Raw genomic sequence first — 24,974 nt, forward strand, 5'->3', positions numbered from 1 at the left:
CACACAGCCAGAAGCATGCGGCCGGTCAGTCAGCATTCGGTCTCATTCGCACACTGAAGCTGGAATTATACTTGCGCCTCGTCCGTTTCGCGAAGTGCGCGCGCGGTCAGCGGAGGTGTGCGATGCGGCACCAGGCGCAAGTATAATTCCAGCTTCAGTGTGCGAATGAGACCGAATGCTGACTGACCGGCCGCATGCTTCTGGCTGTGTTCGCGTGCCGCACACACATAAGCACATGGTCTTTCGCGCTTTTAGGAGCAACAGCTGGAAAGGGGGTGGTATATGATGCAATAATCGTTTATCTCGATTAATTCTTTTTCATAATCGTTTGAAGCCAAAATCGAAATCGGATTTTCGATTAATTGCGCAACCCTAAAAGTGGGCATGTTCAGCTCTGTTTAGGGGAAGTGTCGGAGGAGCAAAGGAAGAATGATTTGGGAGTGTCAATTTGGGACGTGCTGATTTTCAGAGTCAAAACGCATACACACACACACAGGGGAGAAAGTGACTGTGTTTACTCGGACATCAGTAATCAAATTCATTCACTTATTTTCTTGTCGGCTTAGTCCCTTTATTAATCCTAGGGTCGCCACCGCGGAATGAACCGCCAACTTATCCAGCTAGTTTTTACGTAGCAGATGCCCTTCCAGCCGCAACCCATCTTTGGGAAACATCCACACACACATTCACACTCATACACTACGGACAATTTAGCCTACCCAATTCACCTGTACCGCATGTCTTTGGACTGTGGGGGAAACCGGAGCACCCGGAGGAAACCCACGCGAAGGCAGGGAGAACATGCAAACTCCACACAGAAACGCCAACTGAGCTGAGGTTCGAACCAGCAATCCAGCGACCTTCTTGCTGTGAGGCGACAGCACTACCTACTGCGCCACTGCCTCGCCAGTAATCAAATTATTTGCCAAATTACTAAATGGTGGACTTTAACTGCAGTTTGGCTCTTTCATTCAGGAATTTCATTCATGCCCCTCGTGACAAACGAGATATTTGATTCGAGGAACTGCTCTAAGCTTGTATTTTTCATGCAATGTTTTTTACCGCACGGCGAATGAGAGAAAAAAACTCTCTGCACAGGTGAATTGGGTTTCTTATTGCACTCTTTATGTTGCAATATACGTGGTTTATGATAATGCGTATTCCTCATTTTTAGGAGCACAATCTTACTCTCAACTAGAAGGTGTAAGCTTGAAAGTACACAGTTTATGTTTTAGCATTTATATTGAATGATAATTAATTTATTAAAAATTTTTACATCTAAGTAGTAAATGACGTGGTGAAATGCCTTTACAATAAAACAAAAATAATCACGTACATCACCAATACATAAAGTCATGTGATCTTGAAATGACATGCGCTATAAAAAAAGATCCATAAATTAGCAGTTTCAGAATTTTGTGATTCATGTTTTTATTTTTCCCTGATTATTTATGATTTTTAATTGCATTTTGGGCCCTTGAACTTATTTCCAAGAGATGAATTTTCACCATCAAAATTTGACAGAGCAGGGATCAACATCCCATAATGCAATTCTGAACCGTAAATAAACAGAAAACACTTGATAAACTTAATTAACATATTTTTTTACACTATGAGAAAAAAAACACTACATAGTAACCTTGAACAGGAGTACTGTGATCTTAAAAACTTCCCATCAGGTTGAAGATATCTGATAACAATCAAGCTTGATAATAAAACTCTTGTTTTTTCTTTTTTCATGCTTGCGTACTTTGGTAACATGTCAGAGCACAGGTTGACATTTGTGATAACAGAGTTCATTTAGAACGCTCTTAACAAATAGAAAAGAAAAAAAGATGATGGTTTTACGTTATTCATCTAGAAACAAATTCAAATAATCAAGACTTCCAATAATAACAGCACACTCTCAGATTTTTGTATGAGACATTTAGATTTTTTTGGTATTTTCTGTGAGCTGCTCTTTACTGTTCAGAACATGCCACAATCAGAAGTCAAGCTGATTTCTCAACAATTGCTATTGAGGTGTAATGAGGACAGAGGCACGTCAATGCATTGCACAAATATTAATGTCTGTGTTAATTGTATTATTTTAAAATACTTACAAAATATCTAGGTGCTGTTATTAAATTCTTATTTGTTTAAAATGAAAGGAATTCAATTTTTTTTACACTCAAAAATAAATTGTTGGCATAACTTAATTTATTATGACACATTTCCACACATTAAAATGAATAATTTAGACTTATTTGAATTGTATTATTCTAAGTTGTTTGAAGGGGCGACACAGTCGCTTAGTGGTTAGCACCGTTGCCTCACAGCAAGAAGGTTGCTGGTTTGAGTCCCGCCTGGGCTGGTTGGCATTTCTGTGTGGAGTTTGCTTGTTCTTCCCTTGTTCACGTGGGTTTCTTCCGGGTGCTCTGGTTTCCTCCACAGTCCAAAGATATGCACTATTGGTGAATTGAATAAACTAAATTGGCCGTATTGAAGTGAGTGTATGGGTGTTTCCCAGTACTGGGTTGCAGCTGGAAGAGTATCCACTGTGTTAACATGCTGGATAAGTTGCCGGTTCATTCCGATGTGGCGACCCCTGAGAAATAAAGTGACAAAGCCAAAGTAAAATGAATGAATCAACTTATTTGGATTGCGTTATTCCAACTTATTTCCATTGCATTATTTCAACTTGTTTTGGTTGCGTTATTTCAACTTATTGATATTGCATTATTTTAACTTATTTAAATTGTGCTATTTCAACTTGCTTTTAATTTTGTTACAGAGTTACTTGAATTCCATTATTTCTACTTGTTTGGATTGCGTTATTCTAACTTATTTTAATTGTGTTACTCGGATTGCGTTATTTGCGTTATGTGTTGTGTTATTCCAACCTATTTGAATTGCACTTTTCCAAATTGTTTCGACTGTGATAATTGAATTGCGTTAATTTAACTTATTTGAATTGCATTATTTCAACTTGTTTTAATTGTGTTACTTGAATTGCATTAACTCAACTTATTTTAATTGTGTTATTCCAACTTATTTAAATTACGCTATTCCAACTTGTTTGAATTACGCTATTCCTACTTGTTTTAATTGTGTTACTTAAATTGTGTTATTCCAACCTATTTGTATTGCTATTGCAACTTATTTGAATTGCGCTATTCCAACTAGTTTTAATTGTGTTACATGAATTGCGTTATTCCAACTTATTTGAATTGCGTTATTTCAACTTGTTTTAATTGTGTTATTTGAATTGCATTATTTCAACTTATTTAAATTGCATTATTTCAACTTGTATAAATTGTGTTACTTAAATTGCGTTATTTCAACTTATTAAAATTTCGTTATTTCAACTTGTTTGAATTGTGTTACTTGAATTGCATTATTTCAACTTATTAAAATTTCGTTATTTCAACTTATTTTAATTGTGTTACTTGAATTGCGTTATTTCAACTTATTAAAATTTCATTATTTCAAATTGTTTTAATTGTGTTACTTGAATTGCGTAAATTTAGCTTATTTGAATTGCGTTATTTTAACTTGTTTTAATTGTGTTACTTTAGTTGCGTTAATTTAACTTATTTGAATTGCGTTATTCCAGCTTATTTGAATTAAGCTATTCCAGCTTGTTTTAATTGTGTTACTTGAATTGTGTTATCACAACTTATTTGAATTACGCTATTCCAACTTGTTTTAATTATGTTACTTATTGTGTTATTCCAACCTATTTTAATTGTGTTACTTGAATTGCCTTATTTCAACTTATTTAAATTGCGTTATTTCAACTTGTTTTAATTGTGTTACTTGTATTGTGTTATTCCAACCTATTTGAATTGTGTTATTCCACCTCATTTAAATTGCGCTATTTCAACTTGTTTTAATTGTGTTACTTGAATTGTGTTATTCCAACCTATTTGAATTGTGTTATTCCACCTTATTTAAATTGAATGAATTGAATTGCGTTAATTTAACTTATTTGAATTGCATTATTTCAACTTATTTTAATTGTGTTACTTGAATTGCATTAACTTATATTAATTGTGTTATTCCAACTTATTTAAATTACGCTATTCCAACTTGTTTGAATTACGCTATTCCTACTTGTTTTAATTGTGTTACTTAAATTGTGTTATTCCAACCTATTTGTATTGCTATTGCAACTTATTTGAATTGCGCTATTCCAACTAGTTTTAATTGTGTTACATGAATTTTGTTATTCCAACTTATTTGAATTGCGTTATTTCAACTTGTTTTAATTGTGTTACTTGAATTGCATTATTTCAACTTATTTGAATTGCGTTATTTCAACTTGTTAAAATTGTGTTACTTGAATTGCGTTATTTCAACTTATTAAAGTGTCATTATTTTAACTTGTTTGAATTGTGTTACTTGAATTGCGTTATTTCAACTTATTAAAATTTCGTTATTTCAAATTGTTTTAATTGTGTTACTTGAATTGCGTTATTTTAACTTGTTTGAATTGCGTTATTCCAACTTATTTGAATTAAGCTATTACAGCTTGTTTTAATTGTGTTACTTGAATTGTGTTATCACAACTTTTTTGAATTACGCTATTCCAACTTGTTTTAATTATGTTACTTATTGTGTTATTCCAACCTATTTTAATTGTGTTACTTGAATTGCCTTATTTCAACTTATTTAAATTGCGTTATTTCAACTGGTTTTAATTGTGTTACTTGAATTGTGTTATTCCATCCTATTTGAATTGTGTTATTCCACCTTATTTAAATTGCGCTATTCCAACTTGTTTTAATTGTGTTACTTGAATTGCGTTATTTCAACGTATTCGAATTCCGTTATTTCAACTTGAATTCATTGTGTGAAATGCGTTATTTCAACGTATTTGAATTGCGTTATTTCAGCTTATTTGAATTGGGTTACTTGAGTTGCGTTATTAGGCTTAGCAGTGGCACAGTAGGTAGTGCCATCGCCTCACAGCAAAAAGGTCACTGGTTCGAGCCTCGGCTGGGTCAGTTGGCGTTTCTGTGTGGAGTTTGTATGTTATACCCGTGTTCGCGTGGGTTTCCCCTGGGTGCATCGGTTTCACCAACAGTCCTAAGCCGAAAATAAATGAGTTGCGTAATTTGAATTTATTTTAGGCAACTAAAGTATATGAGCAAAATTTGTTGTCAACCTTAGTGTCTTATCACTTTCATTTGAATTACCTTGTGAACACAGCTTACTCTTATAAAGCCAATTTATTCCAGTTGCTTAATTTGGGCAATCAGACTTTTCCTGTTATTTATTGCAGTTCAAACTGCAACTGCTTTAATAATGCCTACAGTTGATTGAGACTTATCTCAGAACTAACTTTTGACAAACAGCATTGTTGTTAATAAAAGCTGCCAACACCCAAAGCACGATTGCTAATCTATACTGCAGCATGGTAACTTCAAAACATTACATGACATTCCTTAAACTACATGAAGATCGATCTCTTAACATTTCTTTCCCATAACTTAAAACACCCAAGGTTGCTTTTCTAACTTCTAATTCAGTCCTACACAAAGCATGCTGAGAACTACATATCCACCAACCAGGTAGTTACACCAACACATTTCCTTTGTTGCCCAAACACAAAATTAACTAAGCCTCTTTCACTATCCTTAGGCTTAGCCCCTGATTTATCAGGGGTCACCGGCACCGCAGTGAAATGAACCACCAAATACTCTGGCTTGCACTTAATGTTTTATAGATTTAAATGAAGTTTACGTGCATATAGCTCATTGTTTATAATGTTGAATCACTTTTAATAATGCTCCTGCTTGGGATTAGTGGTTTAACAAAACACTTCACCGACAGATTGTTAAGTGTGTCAGCGTGATCTATTGTAACCCACAGTCAGAAGTGTGTGAATGAAGGCTGTGTTTTGTTGACTCTCCTCAGCTGCTGTGTTATGTAACCCCCAGATGTCTTTTGCTCACCTCATATTAACATTACTGATATGAAGCGCTTGTGTGTTCAAAGGTGTCACAGATATTGTATCTGCTATCTCCATGTTCTGTGCATATCGCGCAACATCAGACACTTAAAAGTCCAATAATTTGACGATTAAGCACAAAAATTTTCCTTTCTGGATTTAAGCAAGCAAATAGGTAAAGGTCTATGCACTTGTGTCTTTGTTGCAGTGATTTTAATATGTGTTTGACAGCTCTTTTCAACTTAGCTTGTGCAGTGTGTGGCTTTTTATTTCTTTATTAACAATTATGTTAGAAGGTGACTAGGCATGGGCCGGTATAAGTTTCTGACGGTATGATAACCTTGGATAAAAATTTCATGGTTTCACGGGACAATACATTGCTGTATTGTGAATATTGCTCTAAAATATATTCTTTTTGAATGTCTGGGTAAAAAACAAAAACTTTTTTTCCCCTTTGTACACAATATGTTTTATTTTGAGAAACATTTAAAATATTTTGGAGCTGTAAACATGTCAGACTAAAATGACATGATTTAAATGAATGATTGATTTCTGCTGCCTTCATTTGTTTCAAAAACACAGATATTTTTTTTGACAATTTAAAATGGCATCTTTGGAGATCTTTTCTGCTAGAGACACTGCTGGCCTAAGAAAAAAATATAAATAAAAAAATCTTACTCGTACATTAGGAACGGTATAGCAGAAAATGTTGACTGTTTTAAAACCTTGACTTTTCCAAACCGCTGTATACCTTGAACATGGTTATTGTCATCTATAGTCATCTATATTAGTGGTAAGATTCATCAGGCTCAAATTGTGAATGAAAACTTCATTCTAGCATATGAATGAATCACAGTTTCAGCCGTTGAATGTGTTGCAGCTTTTAGCTTTAGCTATAGCAAAAAGTATTTGCTTTTTTTTTTTTTTTTTTTTTCATTTGGCATGATAAGAAATCAGATTTTTTTCCCCATTGTTTTAGGTAAATTGCTTATAAATATTTTTGTATTTTTTAATAATTATTCTTCAATGTTCTTTATTTTTTCATTACGTTTCAATAAAAGCACATTTCATATTTAATACTTAACATACTTTAATATTTAAAAACTCTTTTCACTCATTTACCAAGGCAGCGTTTCTAATTATAATATGTATATATATATATATATATATATATATATATATATATATATATATATATATATATATATATATATATAAATTTTTTGATAATGTTTAAATTTTGTGCTTGTGGTTTATTAGTTTATTACATTATGATTTATTTGTTAATGTTATTACTATTTATATACATAACATATTAAAGCATATTCAAAAGAAAAGATGTGTGCTTTCAACTTTCAAATAACTTTCATGAAAATAAAAAGTCATATAATGAAAAAAATAATATTTAGACTTTATATAATGAGGTGTTCCTGCCAATGTTTGCAAACAATCAGGTTAAAACTTTTTTGAAGGATTGTGGCAAAGTATAAATATTATTATTTGATATATTAATATTATAAATGTTTTGGGGCTGCACTAAGAGATGCATTTTAATGTATGAAACATAAAACTGTATTACAATTACTTTTGATGCTTTAGAATCATTTTTTTCCTAAAATCAGAAACATCATTGCACTTATACACCAAATTTTGCCAACTTTACTTTGTCTTTATTTTTTTTAAAGTGAACTTGTTGACCAAAGTCATATCACCCATTAGCAAGCTATGCAGGGCTGAGTCTGGTCAGTACCTGGAAGGAAGACCACATGGGAAAATTAGGTTGCTGTTGGAAGTGGCGTTAGTAAGGCCAGGAGTCTGTGACCTGTGTGTGTCCTAATTCCCCAGTATAGTGAAGGGGACGCTAAACTGTAGTGCTGGGCGATCTAAGATATGAATCTTAAGCTTTCAGATTTAAAAGAATATCCGAACAATGACTAGCCACAAAAATTAGAGGGGCCGTTAAATGGCATAACATATTTTTGACCAATAAATTTTCGGTGGGCAAAAAATTTGATACATTTCTAATATCAACATACTTGTAGATTTCCATTGTTGCACATTTCATTGGCTCTTAGATTAAAGGGCCATGACACCCCCCAATTTCGGTTAAAGTCTACTTCAGAATTTTTTCAAAAGATGCATGATTAAGGGCGTGGAGCTCCGCGAGCATGGGGCAGGAGTGGGCGTAGCCAGCAGGGGAGATCGTGAGCGAACAAAGCTAGCTCACAAAATGAGACAAACCATGAGGAGACGCATGAGTTTATAGTTTACAAAGTTAAAATGCAAAGAAATGAACAGTAATTTAATGCCCTGCTACATTTGTTATTCGTAATTTCACATACAGACAACCACAATTTATATCATTATAAAGATAAGTGTGTTCATGTAAACCCTATAAATGAGGACTTCTCCCTCAATCCCCGTATCCAGCAGACTCCGTGCAGCAGGTCTCCTGACCCGTCTATTTTAACCATTAGCCCTGCTGGTAATCTGGAGGATTTAGGCAAACACAGCATTACAGTGATGTGTCTGAATGTGAACGAACTCCTGATAAAAGACAGCGTCCGCCATTCTCTAATTCACGTTCTGCTCTCCCGACAAAAAATGCTAGCAGCACACACACAGCTTTGCTGTATGATCGGTCCTGACAAGATCGCGGGGAAAAAACATGCAACAAACCCCGTGGATCATGGAAACAAACGCATATGAGCCTTCATGAACGGCTAAATACTGTGTGTCGTGGGTCCGTCCGTGTCTCACAGCTCGGGCTTGACACTGGCAGGTCTGGCAGGTCTCATGAATAATTAAGCAGCCGGCTCTTCTCATAGGATAAGAAAACTCCGGTATGAATAATAATGAGAAACCAACGCGTCATCATTGCACTTGCAGTTCTGCGCTACGTCGCCGATTTTGATCCCGCCCCAAAAATCATTTTAAACCCGGAAGCTGAAATTAGCTGACAAAAGCTCCAAATTATCCAGTTTTCCCCACAATTAAAGCTGACAGGTGCTAACATTGTCTTAACTGATGCTCGACACACACAAATCTGTTAATAAAAAAAAAAGTTCTCCAGGCTGTCCTGGACCTTTAATATAGAGTTAAAAAGTCCAGAGCCTATCATTGTTATTGACACATTTTTATCGTGATTCGATATATCATTTATCAGCCCAGCCCTACTATACTGTCAGTGGGCACCGTCTATCAGATGAGACATTAATTTGAGGTCCTGACCCTTTGTGGTCATTATAAATCCCATGGCACTTCTTGTAAAGAGTAGGGGTGTAATCTTAGTGTCCTGGTCAAATTTTCATCATCAGCCCTTACCCATCATGGCATCCCAATTGTCCCCATCCACCGAATTGGCTCTATCACGGTCTCTTCCCTCCACCTATAGCTGGTGTGTGGTGAGCGCACTGGCGCCGTTGTCCTTTGGCAGCCGTCACATCATCCAAATGGATCCTTCATAATGGTGGTGGTGTGGAGAGATCCCCTCATGCTTGTGAAGCGCTTTGGGTGTATGGCCATACACAATAAATGCGCTAAATAAATACACATTACATTGCAAAGCATTCAGTGCCATCATCTATCAGCATTTTCGTGTCTGCAGCAGACAAACACCTAAAAACGTGTTTGATGGTCTGATAAGTTGATAAAATGATTAATTATTTTGGTAAAATATTTTATAAATCCCATTGACCTGCCTTAATAGAAGTATAGATGCCATATTTGTTGAAACCGATGACTTTAATGACACTTATTGGTCATGTTGTCAATAGTAATAATGTCTCTTTACTTCCTGTAGGGTCATCCGGTTTTTGGTCCGCCATGTAAAATACTTCCTGGGTCTGCGCTATCAGGTCAGCGGCTGGGAGCATCTACAGACAGAAGGGCCGTATGTTATTATCTCCAACCACCAATCATCACTCGACGTGCTTGGTGAGCAAATATGCACAACCAATCAACAATCTCAGTGGTCGGTTTCATACATCTATAAAGCATTAACTGTTAGGGGCGTGTGAACCTACACTGGCCTCACGGTTCGGTTATGATTATCATGCCATCGATTCGGTTCAATTTGTAATCTTGACACATTGACGATGCTTTCCATTAGGGTTGGGCCGATAGACGATGCCATTGTCTTGTCCAAGCCGTCTGACTCTCTGCTCGTCTCTGCAGGTATGGTGGAGATCTTACCAGATCGCTGCACAATGATCGCTAAGAAAGAGCTGATATGGGCTGGGACAGTGGGCATGATTTGCTGGCTGGGAGGAATCGTCTTCATCAACCGCAAAAAGACAAGCGACGCCAAGAACGTCATGAGTGACGCTGCCAAAACCATGTTGACCGACAAGGTCTGTGTTCATTAGGATTATGCTTCACCTGACAGTTCATTTGGCAGGAAACGCGTCTTTATGCAATATTTACAATCATTTCAGATTCTTTTCTGAAATTAAAACAAGAGAGCTGATTATTTAAAACGTTGTTATGATAGTTAATATTGAATATTTATTTTACAATAATATATTAGGGCTTTTAATGGTTTATGCTTCTGTTTAGATTCAGTAACCAGGTTTTTGTCATCTTAGTTAATGTACATTTTAAAGTATCACATGTTTTGAATAACAATCCCTGTTTACAAAATTTATTACATTTTGGACTTGAAAAATTGTTAATGTGAAAAATAGGAGATGGAAACACGTTTGCAGAATACACTCTGAAGTAGCGAGCATTACGCCTGTGTGACCAATCAGCTGTCGCCATTTTGCTTTTGTTTTTTGTTGGAAGCTAATTTAACAATACTGCAGTTATCTGCTCTAACTTCTTGTTGGAAATGCACAATCCACTTTTGAGATACAGTTGAAGTCATAATTATTAGCCGCCCTGTTTATTTTTTTCCCCTAATTTCTATTTAACGGAGAGAAGATTTTTTTTTTTTTTTCAACACATTTCTAGACATAATATTTTTAATAACTTCTTTCTAATAACTGATAATATTTTACTAGATTTATTTCAAGATGCTTCTATACAGCTTAAAGTGGCAATTAAAGGCGTAACTAGGTTAATTAGGTTAACTTGGCAGGTTAGAGTAATTAGACAAGTTATTGTATAACGATGGGTTGTTCTGTAGACTATCAGAAAAAAAACTGCTTAAAAGGGGTAAAAATATTTACCTCAAAATAGCTTTTAAAATATTAAAAACTGCTTTTATTCTAGCCGAAATAAAGCAAATAAGACTTTCTTCAGAAGAAAAAATATTATTACGCATACTGTGAAATTTTTCTTGCTCTATTAAACATCATTTGGGAAAGATAAAAATAAACATACAAATAATTCTGGCTTCAAGTGTATTTATTATTAATATTATTGTTTTTTGCTAACTTTAAAAAGATTTACATAATGTTAGGATGGAAAACCTAGCTATTGTCGTAAAAATATAAATTTAAAAATCAAATTAGTTGATTTCTATTCACTATATTAGAATCATATTTTATTTTATAAAAATCTTAACAGCTTCATCCTTTTGAACTCCAGTATATATGAATGGTTTGAAATACAAGTACATTTTTGAAGTACATTTAATTTGAAATGGCAGTATTTATTAAAAAAAGCAATCAGCAGTGATAAACTAAAATGATATAATGCTGGATAGTGTAGTTCATGAAATTCTTTTAAGTTCATTTAGAAGAAATTAATGGGTAATTTTGAACAATAAACAGTAACACTTTAAAATAATAGTCCATTAATTAGTTAATTTATTACACATTAACATGAACAAACATTCAGTAATACGTTTCTTAAGATATTAATTAATCTATGTTAATGTTAGTTAATGATATTTAAGTTAAATAACATTATTAACTCACGGTGGATTTACTAATGTTAACAAGCACAACTTTGGATTTTAATAATGCCTCAATAAATGTTAAATTAGGATAAATTAATGCTTTACAAGATTATTCATACATAATATTAGCAAATGCATTAATTAACATTGACTAATGGAACATTGTTTTAAAGTGTTACCCAATAAACAAACTCTAACAGCACTAATCATCTCATTGCAATATTCATTCATTCATTTTCCTTTGGCTTAGTTTCTTTATTAATCAGGGGTCACCACAACGGAATTAACAGCCAACTTATCCAGCATATGTTTTACACAGTGGATGCCCTTCCACCTGCAACCCAGTACTGGGAAACATCCATACACACTCATCTACATGCACACACTACAGCCAGTTTAGTTTATTCAATTCCCCTATAATGCATGTCTTTGGATTGTGGGGGAAACCGGAGCACCCAGAGGAAACCTACGCCAACACAGGGAGATCACAGTGTCACCCCCTCATTGCAATTTTTCCATTCTAAATTGTGAAATCGGTTCATCTATTTTCAGGACTTCTTGTTTATATACTAGTGTGTTTTCACTTTGTTCTGCAATTAGTCTCATTGTGTGTTTGCACTGGTTTTTAGATCCGATTGTGGGTGTTTCCGGAAGGCACGCGGAATCAGAACGGTGGACTTTTGCCTTTTAAAAAGGGAGCGTTTCATTTGGCTATTCAAGCACAGGTGAGTGTTTCTCTAGACAATGCTGAAGTGTTTTTCCTGGACTGTTTTCCTGAACATAGCTGAAACCCGCTGATAAGAACTTCCTAGGCTCACAGTTCAGAGCTGACCTGATATAACCTGACATCAAGGAGCAAAGTGCATTACTCAAGTCATTTACCTGGAAAACCTGAACAAACTTGAGGTCAAATCTCCATCATAAATCCATAACAACCTATGAAAGAGGCGGAAAGTTGAATAAAACAAATATTTTTAACTTGTAACCGACTGAGATTATTAATGCAGTCTCAAAATAATAAATATATAATTAAATACATGAAAAAATCTGTTGAATTCAGTGTTAAAGGGATAGTTCACCCAAACAATTGAAAATGTATCCTCTATCTTTCACCCTGAAGTGTTTCCAGACCTTTATGAGTTTTTATTTTCTGTTGAGCACAAATGAAGATATTTTGAAGAATGCTGAAAGCCTGTAACCATTTACTTTCATTGTAGGAAAAACATATGTTATGGAAGTCAAACAGGTTTCCAGCTTTCTTCACAATATCTTCTTTTGTGTTTAACAGTAGAAAGAAAGTCAAAGCGGTTTGCAACAAGGAGGACAGAATTTAGAGTTTTTTGTAAATAATAGTGAAAACTATTTCCACACCAAATATTTTTCTATTTAATGTTTTTTTTCTGTACCAGCAGGGGGAGTCGTTGTTCTTTATTCTTTAAGCCAGTGGTTCTCAACCTTTTTTTGCCCGAGATCCCCTTTTTTCCCCTGAAAATTCTGTAAGGCCCCCTCCACATTTAATGATATTTTCGCTCATATAAGTTTGCAGTAAGTATGTCAAAAAAGACGGTTTGTTTGTTACTATATGTATATATGTTTATGCACAAATAATAGCCTAATTTAAAATATATAAGCAAAACATCAGTAGGCCATTTGTATTAGGTACACCTTGCGGTATTGTGGATGAGTCGTCTGCAAATGTCTTATTAATTTCTCATGCATTCGTTAGCAAGATCTTTGGTGCAGATAATGCACTGTGGCTGGGTCAGGGACTCTTTGCTTCAAGAAAATGAAATAAAACCATAATTCAGGTAACTAACTTGATGTTTCCAGTCTTGCTAGCACTGTAACCCAAAATGTTTGGAGCTTCCTCATCTGGGTTCAGTATGCTTGGGCCATTACTATTAGCTGCTAAAGGCGAATCAGAGACTTTGTCTATTTTTTGTGGAGTAAAAATTACAACATTGGCCATTTTTTGGCCAGCCAGGTGATAAAATGAGGTAAGCAAACATAATCGTTCTCCTGATTTTACATTGCTAAAAAATTATTTAAAATATAATGTGACCCCCCCCTCCTTTCTTTCCTTTGTTGAGGCTTTTAAATAAATCTGAGACTTATGTCAACTGTTTTGGAACAATGTAACCAGGTATCAGTGCCGCCCCCAGGGCCACCCTGTGGCCACTTCAATATGATTTAGTTGTTGATAATGTTAATTTAAATGTATTTGCGTAAATTCACAATATTTCAATAAATAAATTAATTAATTTAATAATAAAATGCAGCCACTAAATTATTGTGGATTGATAAGCGCTACCGACGTAGCTGATTCACTGAGATTGCATGCTTTGTATTATTATTTTACTTATAATAATATTTATAGAAATTATTATTTATTATTATTTATTTTTATTTTTATATTATTTTTATAAACTTTATTATTATAAAGTTTTATCTGATTAAAAACCACAAATCCAAAAAATAAAATAAAATAGCTGCATTTTGAAATCAGCTTTTTAGAATTTTGTTTGATTAGCAACTCTATTATTTTGCTGTTTGACTTTAAAGGGCCAAAAATCTCAATGCAAAAAAAGTTACTTCAATTGAAGCATATGTTTTAATAATATTGTGGCTTAAAAAGGAACATGGATAAATAAAAGTATTAGAGTCCGTATAGCTTGTGTGTGTGTGTGTGTGTGTGTGTGTGTGTGTGTGTGTGTGTGTGTGTGTGTGTGTGTGTGTGTGTGTGTGTGTGTGTGTGTGCGTGTGTTTGTGTGTGTGTGTGCGCGCGTGTATGTAATGCCTTGGGTTTAGTTTGTTCATTTGTCTATTTTATTAATTCATTCATTAATTTTCATTCATTTTAGACATGACATAAACTGTATGTTGTACAATAAAAGTGTGTGAAAAATATCTTACCTGAAAGGTGTTTTTAAACTAAATATTGATTTTTATTTGGTTTTCTCATATACTTGCTAAAATATTTCAAGGAAAAATTACTATATTTCAAGAGTAATTAATGGAATCAATTCAAACTTTATTATTATTTACTAGAAAAAAACATTACTCATTATTCACAATATATACACAGTTCATTATTTTTTTCTGTGCCACCTCAAGATTAGGTGTGAACATGGGGAGAACATACAAACTCCACACAGAAATGCCAACTAACCCAGCTGGGGTTCGAACCAGTGACTTTCTTGCCGTGAGGCGACAGTGCTAACCACTGAGCCACCGTACCACCCACTAAAAAGTATTTGTCATGCTTAATTTTTTTGTTAAAACCCTGGTAAACTATCATATGGTTTTTATCATGTTTTTTCATATGTTCATACTATCAAATGGTTTCAATTATATCTTAATTGCAAGGTAGTTATGAGATAAATATACATGTGATTATCATTCATCTAATAAATCTGTCAGTTCCATGTTTGCTTTTAGTATTCAGTAAACCCCACGGAATGATTTTAAAACAATTTTCCTGCTTGTTTTTACATAACTCCTTTTAAAACAGGAAGAGCAGAACAGGTCTTGTAAACAAACACTACTCTTTGTTTTGCAATAGCCAGTAGTTCTTGTCATGGCCTACAGAACATAGAAGTAGTTTGTTAAGTGTTTGATTGGACAAAAATACAACAACTTTTTCCTAGAATCAAATAATGTTTTAGGATCTTACAGGAGTGCAGTAGCTTATAGGCTCAACATGTACACTCAAAAAAAAATGCAGGGTTCTACACAATTCTTTCATGTTGTCTCAACTAGGGTTGGGCAATGTCGACCAATTTGGCATCGTACAATGTCTAATGTGAAACATTGTGATGAATGATGGCATCATCGTCATCGTAGGTGGCGGTGAATTAATTATTTATGAATAATTAATGAATTCATTACGAATTCATTATTTGTTGCCTATCCTTTTTAACTGCCTGACCCGCATGGTCTTTATTTTACCACCAAATCATAAATAAATAAAGATAAGTTACACACAAATCACTTGTCAGTTGCTTTTTCCGCAGGACTCTGGCATGAATAGGCAGAGTGATCTGTGTCATTATGATGGCGTCGACAAACTTTGTAAAAAAAAAAAAAAAAAAAAAGGTGCAAAACCAACTGGAACCAACCAACAGTATCTAACGTTTTCTCTTAAATGACTAAGTACAAGCGTGAAAGCGAAAGATTTAGACAGTGTACTGACGCTATGACATGTTACCTGATAGATTCAAAAGACCGAAGAGTCATTAGATAGAGACAAGATTAATTAAATATTATATATAATATTAATAAATATTAAATATTTAAGTATTTTTTTATTTTAATAATATTAAATATAATATTAATAAAAATATCATATCCTTGATAAACCGTCCCGACGTGCACTGCTTTGGGGTTTTGTGCTCAAAGCATCCGCTGACTGCTGGAACTCAACCTCAGACATGCGCTTACTAGAGCGCATGGCAGAGTGTCTGTGTGTGTGTGGTCACATGATGTGCGTTTTTAGCGGTATAGTGTGGATTTTCAGAAATTCAAAATGAAACGCCAGTGTGGATGTGGATCCTTTTCCTTCTAAAAATTTAAAACTGAGACGTATTAGTGTAATTGGTGCTTAAGTGTGTATTTTTCATGAGCGGGTTGCTGCTACCAAAGGGGCATGGCGGATGATCGCGATGCCAGCTCAGCATCGTGATGTCTATCGACCCAAACCTAGTCCCAACTCAAATCGATTAAGTAAACTTAAATTTAGGTGGATTGAAAATATAGCAATTGAGATATCAAGAATTGTGTTGTCTCAGCTCATTTTAAATAAGCAGTAAATTACATATTGTTTTAATGCAGCATCAAAGCTAATCGAACCACAAAACCATTCACTGTCTTTTTCAGTAAAAGTTAAATACTAAAAGTACATTATGACCAGGGCTTTATATTAACTTTTTTAATCACCGGCCACTGTGGCTAGTAGTTTTCCAATGTTACTAGCCGTGCTGCATTTTCACTAGCCCCAATTTTGTTATTGAGGAAAATAAATAGATTTTATATGCATAAATTTGACGTTGACATGCTAAAATAACTTGATTTAAATTTGGTGTTATGTCCACATGCATCCTAATTCATTTCTCTTTTTGTGTGTCGAGTATGAGCTTGCTCAATGAGCATAAGCAAAGGAGTCATGGTTTCATAGTGTTATATTGCAATTAGTTTTTATTTCACATGACTTTTTAGAGCTCAAAATTAACAATTTACCAAATTTATCTCTATAACCACACGAAAAAATAATTATTTCTTAGCCAAAAATTTTTTATGTGTCAAAATAATAGCTGTATACTATACTTTTTATTAAACAAAACATTTAGTAAAAAATAATAAAAGGAATTGACTTTTTAAAAAATAACTATTGTCATGTACCAAAAATAAGCACGGTAATCTGTCGTGGCTAAAGATCTCTCGGATCACCAGTTAACTGCACATAAATGAAGAGTTCATCTCCCATTAAAGCAATATTGTAAAAAAAAAAGGTAATTAAACCATTTTAACAAAAATGAAAGCAAATAAAACCGTAAGCAAATGAAAGCAGGCAAAATGTACCGTGTGTGATACAGCCAAAGTGGCTAGTGGGATTGTCTGTCTAACCCGCCAAAGCTGAAATCTACCCGCATTTGGCAGGGTGGCGGGTGTTAATGTAAAGCCCTGATTATGACTACTAGAAATCATGTAGAAATTGTCATATCATTGTTGTAATGTGACTGTCTGCGTATTTAAGTCTTTGTTAAATGTCATTTTGACCGAAAAGCTGTCAGCAGCCAAATATTGTGCTGATTTTATTTTAAGAACAAATGAAACTAAATGGAAAAGTCCCTTCAAAAGTTGTGTTTGGCCTAGAGACATTTTAAACAGGTGGGATGAATTAAAAATGCTTTGAAACGCTAGAAGTTCATGTGAGGTAACATGAATTTGTGCTTTAACTGGATTCATTTAGAAAGCCTATATGTTTGGGTCTGTAATTTTAAATGTAGCTGTTATTTTTGAGTTCAGTGTGTGTGTGATGATGCATGCTAATATGTAAAAATGTCAGGCCGAAATAATCAAAACCAGATGAGCATGTGAGTAAAGGTGGCCAGATATCACTTTATCTAGACTAGACTAATGGTGCTCATTAGTCAAGGTAAAACGTGAACAATCGATGTGTTTTATCCTATTTTTTAAAGTCTGGGTTTTGCATTTTGGCATTATAGATGTACAGTAATTTTATACTTGGTCTAGACTTGGATAAGTTTAGTGGGAAATGAGCGAAGTAATTGTTAGAGTGTTCATGTTCGTGTGTATTTATTTAAATATATGTATGAGTGTGTGTCTGTGACTCTATCTATATACAAATTAATGTTAATTCTAAATATAATTAAATAATTAATGTGTACATTTTATATATATACATATACGCATTTTTTAAATTATTAAAATATTTTTAAACAATTAAATATAACATATATATTTAATATAAGATATACTTTACAATATTATGTTATATATATATGCATTAATTAATTTTATATATATATATATATATATATATATATATATATATATATATATATATATATATATACATACATACATACATACATACATACACACACACACACACACACACACACACACACACACACACACACACACATATATGTGTGTGTGTGTGTGTGTGTGTGTATATATATATATACACACACGTGTGTGTGTGTATATAATTAATGCATATATATATATATATATATATATATATATATATATATAATTAATTAATTAATGCATATATTTAACAATATTGTAAAATATGTCATAAATTAAATATATATGTTATATTTAATTATTTAAAAAATATTTTAATAATTAAACAATGTGTATATGTAACGTATAGTATTAGAAAATATATCAGGAATTAAATATACATAATATATATTTTTTTATATGTTTTTGTATTCAAAGTTGCACTTTGCAATCTTTAAATTACCATAATTTTGTTTTGTCTAATTTTAAACATGAAACCATTTAGATATTATATATTTTTATTTGTTTAATGTTTGTATAAGTGAAATAAACAAACTATTGATATTTCTTGCTGTTTGTAGCTTAAAATGCAGTGGTTGAATTTTTTTATTTATCTATTTTTTTACTAATTCAATGTATTTTTAAAAATCTGAGAGGTTTTTGTCATCTTACAGTCTTTATCTACTGATTTTCCCCCTAATTTTAAGCTGCATCATTTTATTTTAATAACGGTTAAACACAAATTTGCAGACACTTAAACTGTCATCATGAGAACCGACCACTCCACTATATCTATTATTAGTGTTGGAGGATGATCGTATTTTTGTGTGAGAGCCTTTCTAATCCCTGCTGCATTTCTCAAACCAAACATCTCTTTTTCTCTCTCTTTCTTCTTCAGGTTCCCATTATACCCATTGTGTTCTCTTCCTACAGCAAATTCTACCTAAGAAAAGAGAAAGAGTTCAAATCAGGTAATGCACAAGAGGGAAGGCTAGAATTCTGAGGTATAAACTTGAAATAAATTCTGAGGAAAAACAGTCCAAATTTTGACATGTAAACTGACAATTCTTAGAAAAACAGTGGGAATTTTGAGGTGTTAGTTTGGAATTCTGAAGGAAAGTCAGAATCACTAGATGAAATATGGAATTCTAGGGAAAACATTTGGAGTTGGGAGATTATAGCTTGGAATTATGTAGGGAAATCAGAATGGCAATATAGAAACTTCTCTCTCTTAGAAATCCAAGTTTTCATCTAGTGATTGACTTTCCTCTTAGAATTCCACATATTGTCTTTGAATTCCATGGGCAAAGTCAGAATTGTTAGAAATTTTTTACATTTTAATCTCTCACATCCATCAGTTTTCCTTAGAATTCCAATAATTCCTTAGAACACATTTAAAATTCTACATAGAATCACTGGATTGAAACTTCACTGGAATTCTTAGGAAACTGTTGGATTTGAAAAATTAAAACTTTGAGTTCTGTGTGTGAAGTCAGAATTGTGAAATGTGAATTTGGAATTCTACAGGAAATATTTGGAATTCCGAGGAAAATGGTCGGATTTGAGAGATGAAAACTTGGAATTCTATGGAGAAAAGTCAGAAATTGTGTGAGGTAAACTTGGATTTCCACATTTTCATCTCTCAGATCCAGCGGTTTTCCTTAGAATTCCATGAAATCCTTTAAAGACATTTGGAATTCTAGATAGAATCACTAAATGGAAATCTAGAATGTTTTGATTTGAGAAATGAAAACTTGGAATTCTGTGGAGAAAGCCAGAATTGTGAGAACTTGGAATTCTAAGGAAAATGTTTGTAATTGTGAGATGTTCTGAGGGAAACATTAATGTGAGACATGAGCGTGGAAATCTGAGGGAAAAGTCTGAATCAGTGGATAGAAACTTGTAATTCTAAGGAAAATAGTTGGATTTGAGAGATGAAATCTTGGAATTATGTGGGGAAAAATTTGAATTGTGAGATGTTAGCTTGAGCTTCTGAGGAAAAAGTCTGAATCACTAGATGAAACATTTTGAAATTATTAGGGAAATATTTGGATTTGTGAGGTGTTACCTTGACTTTTGTGGGAAAAGTCAGAATCAATTTAATTCAATTCAGCTTTATTTGTATAGCGCTTTTACAATGTAGATTGTGTCAAAGCAGCTTCACATAAATGGTCATAGTAACTGGAACAGTGTAGTGTTTAAGTTCAGTTCAGTCCAACACTGAAGAGCAAATTCATCGATGCGTAGCTCTACCAATCCTGAACCATGCGAGGCAGTGGCGACAGCGGAGAGGGAAAAAAAACGTCACCTGTAAGTTTCATTATATGGAAACTTCAAATCTCTTCAAATTCGGATGAAACCAATTAAATTTGAGAGATGAAAACTTGAAATTAATTGTGAGATGTTGGCTTGAAATTCTGAGGGGAAAATCAGAAAGTCATCACTAGAAAGAAACTTGGACATCTTGGGAAAGAAATTGGATTTGAGAGATGAAAACTTGGAATTCTGTGGGGAAAAGTTAGAATTGTGAGATGTTAGCTTGAAAATTTGAGGGAAAAGTCTGAATCAATAGATGGACACTTGGAATTCTGTAGGGAAAAGTTAGAATTGCAAGATCAAAGCCTGGAATTCTGAGGGAAACGTCTGAAACAATATATGAAAACTTGGAATTCTGAGGAAAACAATTGCATTTGAGAGATAGAAACTTGGAATTCTAAGGGGAAAATCTGAATCAATAGATATAAACAACTTGGAACTCTAGAGGAAATATTTGGATTTGTAAGGTGTTACCTTTGTATGTGTGGGAAAAGTCAGAATCACTATATGGAAACTTCAAATCTCTTCAAAATTTCATGAAACCAGTTCAGTTTGTGAGATGAAAACTTGAAATTAATTGTGAGATGTTAGCTTGGAATTCTGAGGAAAAAGTCTGAAACAATAGACAGAAATTTGGAAGTCTGGAAATTTGGCAATCATTAGATGGAAACTTAGAATTCTGAGGGAAAAAGTAAGAATTGCAAGATGATAGCTTAGAAATCTGAGGGAAAAGTCTAAATCAAAAGATGGAAACTTGGAATTCTAAGGAAAACTGTTGGATTTGAGAGGTGAAAACTTGGAATTCTGAGGGAAAATTCAGAGTCACTAGATGGAAACTTAAATTCTAAAGAAATGCATTGGAGGGGAAAGCTGAATTGCAAGGTGGAAACTTGCAGAAAAGAAAAGCTGATGGAATAGTAATGAGCAAACTAGGAATTCTGAGGAGAAAAATAAAGAACTGAATAATAAAGTTTGGAATTTTGAGAATTATGTGGAGACAAAAGTGATAATTGCGAGAAGTGAACACAGAATTCCAGAACTGTCAGATTGAAATTCCAACTTATTTTTCTGATATCTAAATGTGTACATGCTTTTTTTCCACATAATTTCAAGTTAACGTCTTTCGTTTTTTAGCATTACTTTATTTCAGAATGCGAGGAATAATCAGAACTAATAGAAGAATAATTTGATGAACAAGATGTTTTACTCCCACGCTCAAAACAAGCTTTCAAAACAAGAATTTCAGGGATAAAAATATCTGGCCTATATTCCAACAGGAACCATCACTCTGAAAGTCCTTCCAAAGATCGAGACGAAGGGTCTGACAGCAGATGATGTGACGACGCTCTCCGACCAGGCATTTGGCGTCATGCGTTCGGCATTCATGGAGATCTCGGGCCAGTCCGCCCAGAGCAACGGTCCGTCCACCCACTGAGCTCTACTGTAGCGCAATTTTCATTCGCTCCGACAACACTGGATGGCTTGAGAACCGAGCGTTTTCGTCCCAGTGGTGTGACGTCAACCACAACCAGCAGGCGCTTTTCGTGTCTTCTCCGATGTGTCCATACAGACAAACACAAGCATTCACGTTGACTACAGTACATACAGCAGATGATATTTAGCCTAGTTTTAAAAATCCCCCCCCTCGTCGGGACGCTATAAGCAACAGAAGCAGAGCTTTCTCTTCGTTCGCTTTCTTCTGATGTTGGTTCGGCTCGGATTTTTTTTTTTTTTTTGGAGCGACACCCTGAGAACATCGTGGATTTGTGCGTTCGACATGCATGCCTTCAACTTGTTTCTCTTCCTTTTTCTCGGATCTACCAAGACTCTCGTTTGTGTGTGTAGGTCGCTTTTTATCAAGGTACCCCGCTTGCATTATGGGAAAAAACAGTGACAAACAAATGTGTTTGTTTACTTTTATTGTTTGATTGCCCCTTTTGTTTTATTTCAAGTAACTTTTGATTTAAAGTAAACCAGTTGACCATAAAAGTATATGATCTGTACACTCCAGAGATCTGATTGTGCGCTACTTATTATTTCTGTTCACTTCTGTTGTCCTCCGAAGGTTAGTTCGTAAGGAACCGCTCGAGTGTTGCTTCTTCCTGTGCCATGTGTCTAAAGTGTCTCTCAGCCACTGACTGCGTGATCGTTCAATATTGTGAAAAACACAATGATTATCGATCTGTGATCAAGATTGTTTGATTAGCGCTAAGGATAGAAATACATCTAAATTGGGTTCAGGTTGGTGCTTTGCTCACTCCTTTTTTTACATATAAAGTTATATTTTGATCCCTAAAAATGTATTGCAATCCTGTTATTTCAATTAGAAATATTTACAGTATAAGTATTATCTAACGCATTACAAAGAGCGGCCAATTTAACTAAAGTTTTCAGTCATTATTATTCAGATATTTAAAGGATATTCACAAAAATCAGAGTTGATTATATGTTTGTTGGTGGAATATATTTTTCCCAGTCAAATTATTGACTATTGACTATTTTCTTCCCAATCAAAAAATCAGAATTACATAATGTAAGCTTGTTTTTCTGAGGAAATCATCTGAATTGTGAGATGTATTTTTCTGTGGGAAAAATAGTCAGAATTTTGAGAAGTTAATCTTGAATTCTGAGTAAGAAAGTCAGAATTTTGGGATACCTGCTATATAAATGACCCCTAGAAAAGATTTGAATGTAAATTTCTGAGGTTTATAATGTTTTTTTTTTTTTTTAAGTGTATATTGATTAAAGATTATATTATAAAGGCGCTACAATTCGCCCTCAAAGTGAACCATGTTCACAGATTGTGGCTAATAAGAATAGTTATTGCTCGAAGATCACACTTTAAAATTTATCTAAGAAAGTCAATAAACCTATTAAATATATAACATATGTATAAAATGACATTCAAAATCTCGAAATGACAAATTATTTAACACCTATTTATTAAACCAGACTCTATCAGCAGCTTGTGGTGGAAATATTTATCAATTCTTTCCGATCACGTTGCGTTGTTGAATCTTCTATTTAATGCTTGATGTTGAAATTCTTATCATTTATTAAGAATGTATAACATCCTTTATTTAATTTGTACGATGTTATTTAAGAAGAATGAAGTATTAATGTTTGATTTGGTTATTTTATTTGCAAAATGTCCAAATTAGGCCCTGCGAATTAAACACTGATGCAATTTTTGAAACCCTTTTTATTTTGTGTATTTGGTCACATAATTTTCTAAGCCCCTTGTTTTGCCCTCCTGACTGAAAACACATGCTGCGTATCTGTGTGTGTGTGTACAAGGTGTTGTGTGACGTTCACCAAAGCTATTAAGGATGTATAACAGGCGACGCTTGAAACTCTGATTTTAAGATCCGTTAGACAAACCTGTCAGACATTTCACGGGTCAGCCTTGTGTACGAGTGTATGTGTGTGAGTGTGTGTGGTGAATATGTTTGTATGGTGATCAGACACACAGATGAGCTAAAGCCCATTGTAAAATCTGTAAAGTCATATAAGACGATTATTATATATACAAATGTCGATTGTGGTAGAGTCTGGATGCGACCTGTGTTAAGAACATCTAGAACAAAGAGTCAATAAAATTGTCAGTTTTTCCAGAAGGAATGCTCAGGTTATTTTTCTTCAAGGTTGTTCTGTGTTTCAGCTTCATTCATTTTCCTTAAGCTTAGTCCTTTATTTATCAGGGGTCACCACGCCGGAATAAACTGCCAACTAACGAAATCTTATGAAATGTTCTGCCTTTGTGCTTTGCTTTCTTTCTTTATATGTTTCAACACCCGTACACAGCGCTAAAGTCCAGCATCTTCACACAGGCACACTGTCTTGACTAGTGCGGTTGAATGACATTTGATGTGGGAGCACTGTACATGCTCAGAGTCAGAATGCGATATCTAGAGTATATATCTATGGCACAATACAATTCATAGACTGTATTTTATATACTCAAATTTGACTTCTGCATGCTAAAAGTACTTACACAAGGAAATAGACGTTTTACTTGATTTGGGTTATTAAAAAACTCCGACTACCAATATTATGATATAGCCTATATCTGCTGTATTCAACCTAAAACATACAGTTGGTTGATATAAAACCAAAACAACACCCATTCTTGTCTTAAGACATTTTATTAAGCAATTTTTTGAATAACTGTAAGTTCATGACATGTTAAATATTTAGTAAATCTGCTGGTTTTAAACATACAGAATAATAATAAATTCTGTTATGTAACAACCATAACATTACCCTTATGTCTTAGGACATCTTTAACTTTTTATTACCTACACCAAATGTTGACTAATGAAGGTACATTTATAACAACTATTT

General features: G+C 33.9%; 1 protein-coding gene across 1 annotated transcript in view; it reads left to right on the forward strand.

The window, feature by feature from the left end:
* The window catches only part of agpat2 (1-acylglycerol-3-phosphate O-acyltransferase 2 (lysophosphatidic acid acyltransferase, beta)), a 34,227-nt gene extending 9,859 nt beyond the window's left edge, over positions 1–24,368 (forward strand). Inside the window, 5 exon segments of the mRNA NM_001077732.1 lie at positions 9,738–9,871; positions 10,112–10,287; positions 12,410–12,505; positions 19,213–19,285; positions 21,908–24,368. Coding sequence (NP_001071200.1) covers positions 9,738–9,871; positions 10,112–10,287; positions 12,410–12,505; positions 19,213–19,285; positions 21,908–22,065 — 637 coding nt within the window. The 3' untranslated portion in view covers positions 22,066–24,368.
* The last annotated feature ends 606 nt before the right edge of the window (positions 24,369–24,974 follow it).

Source organism: Danio rerio, chromosome 21 (assembly GCF_049306965.1).
Source record: "Danio rerio strain Tuebingen ecotype United States chromosome 21, GRCz12tu, whole genome shotgun sequence".
NCBI classification, from domain to species: Eukaryota; Metazoa; Chordata; class Actinopteri; order Cypriniformes; family Danionidae; genus Danio; species Danio rerio.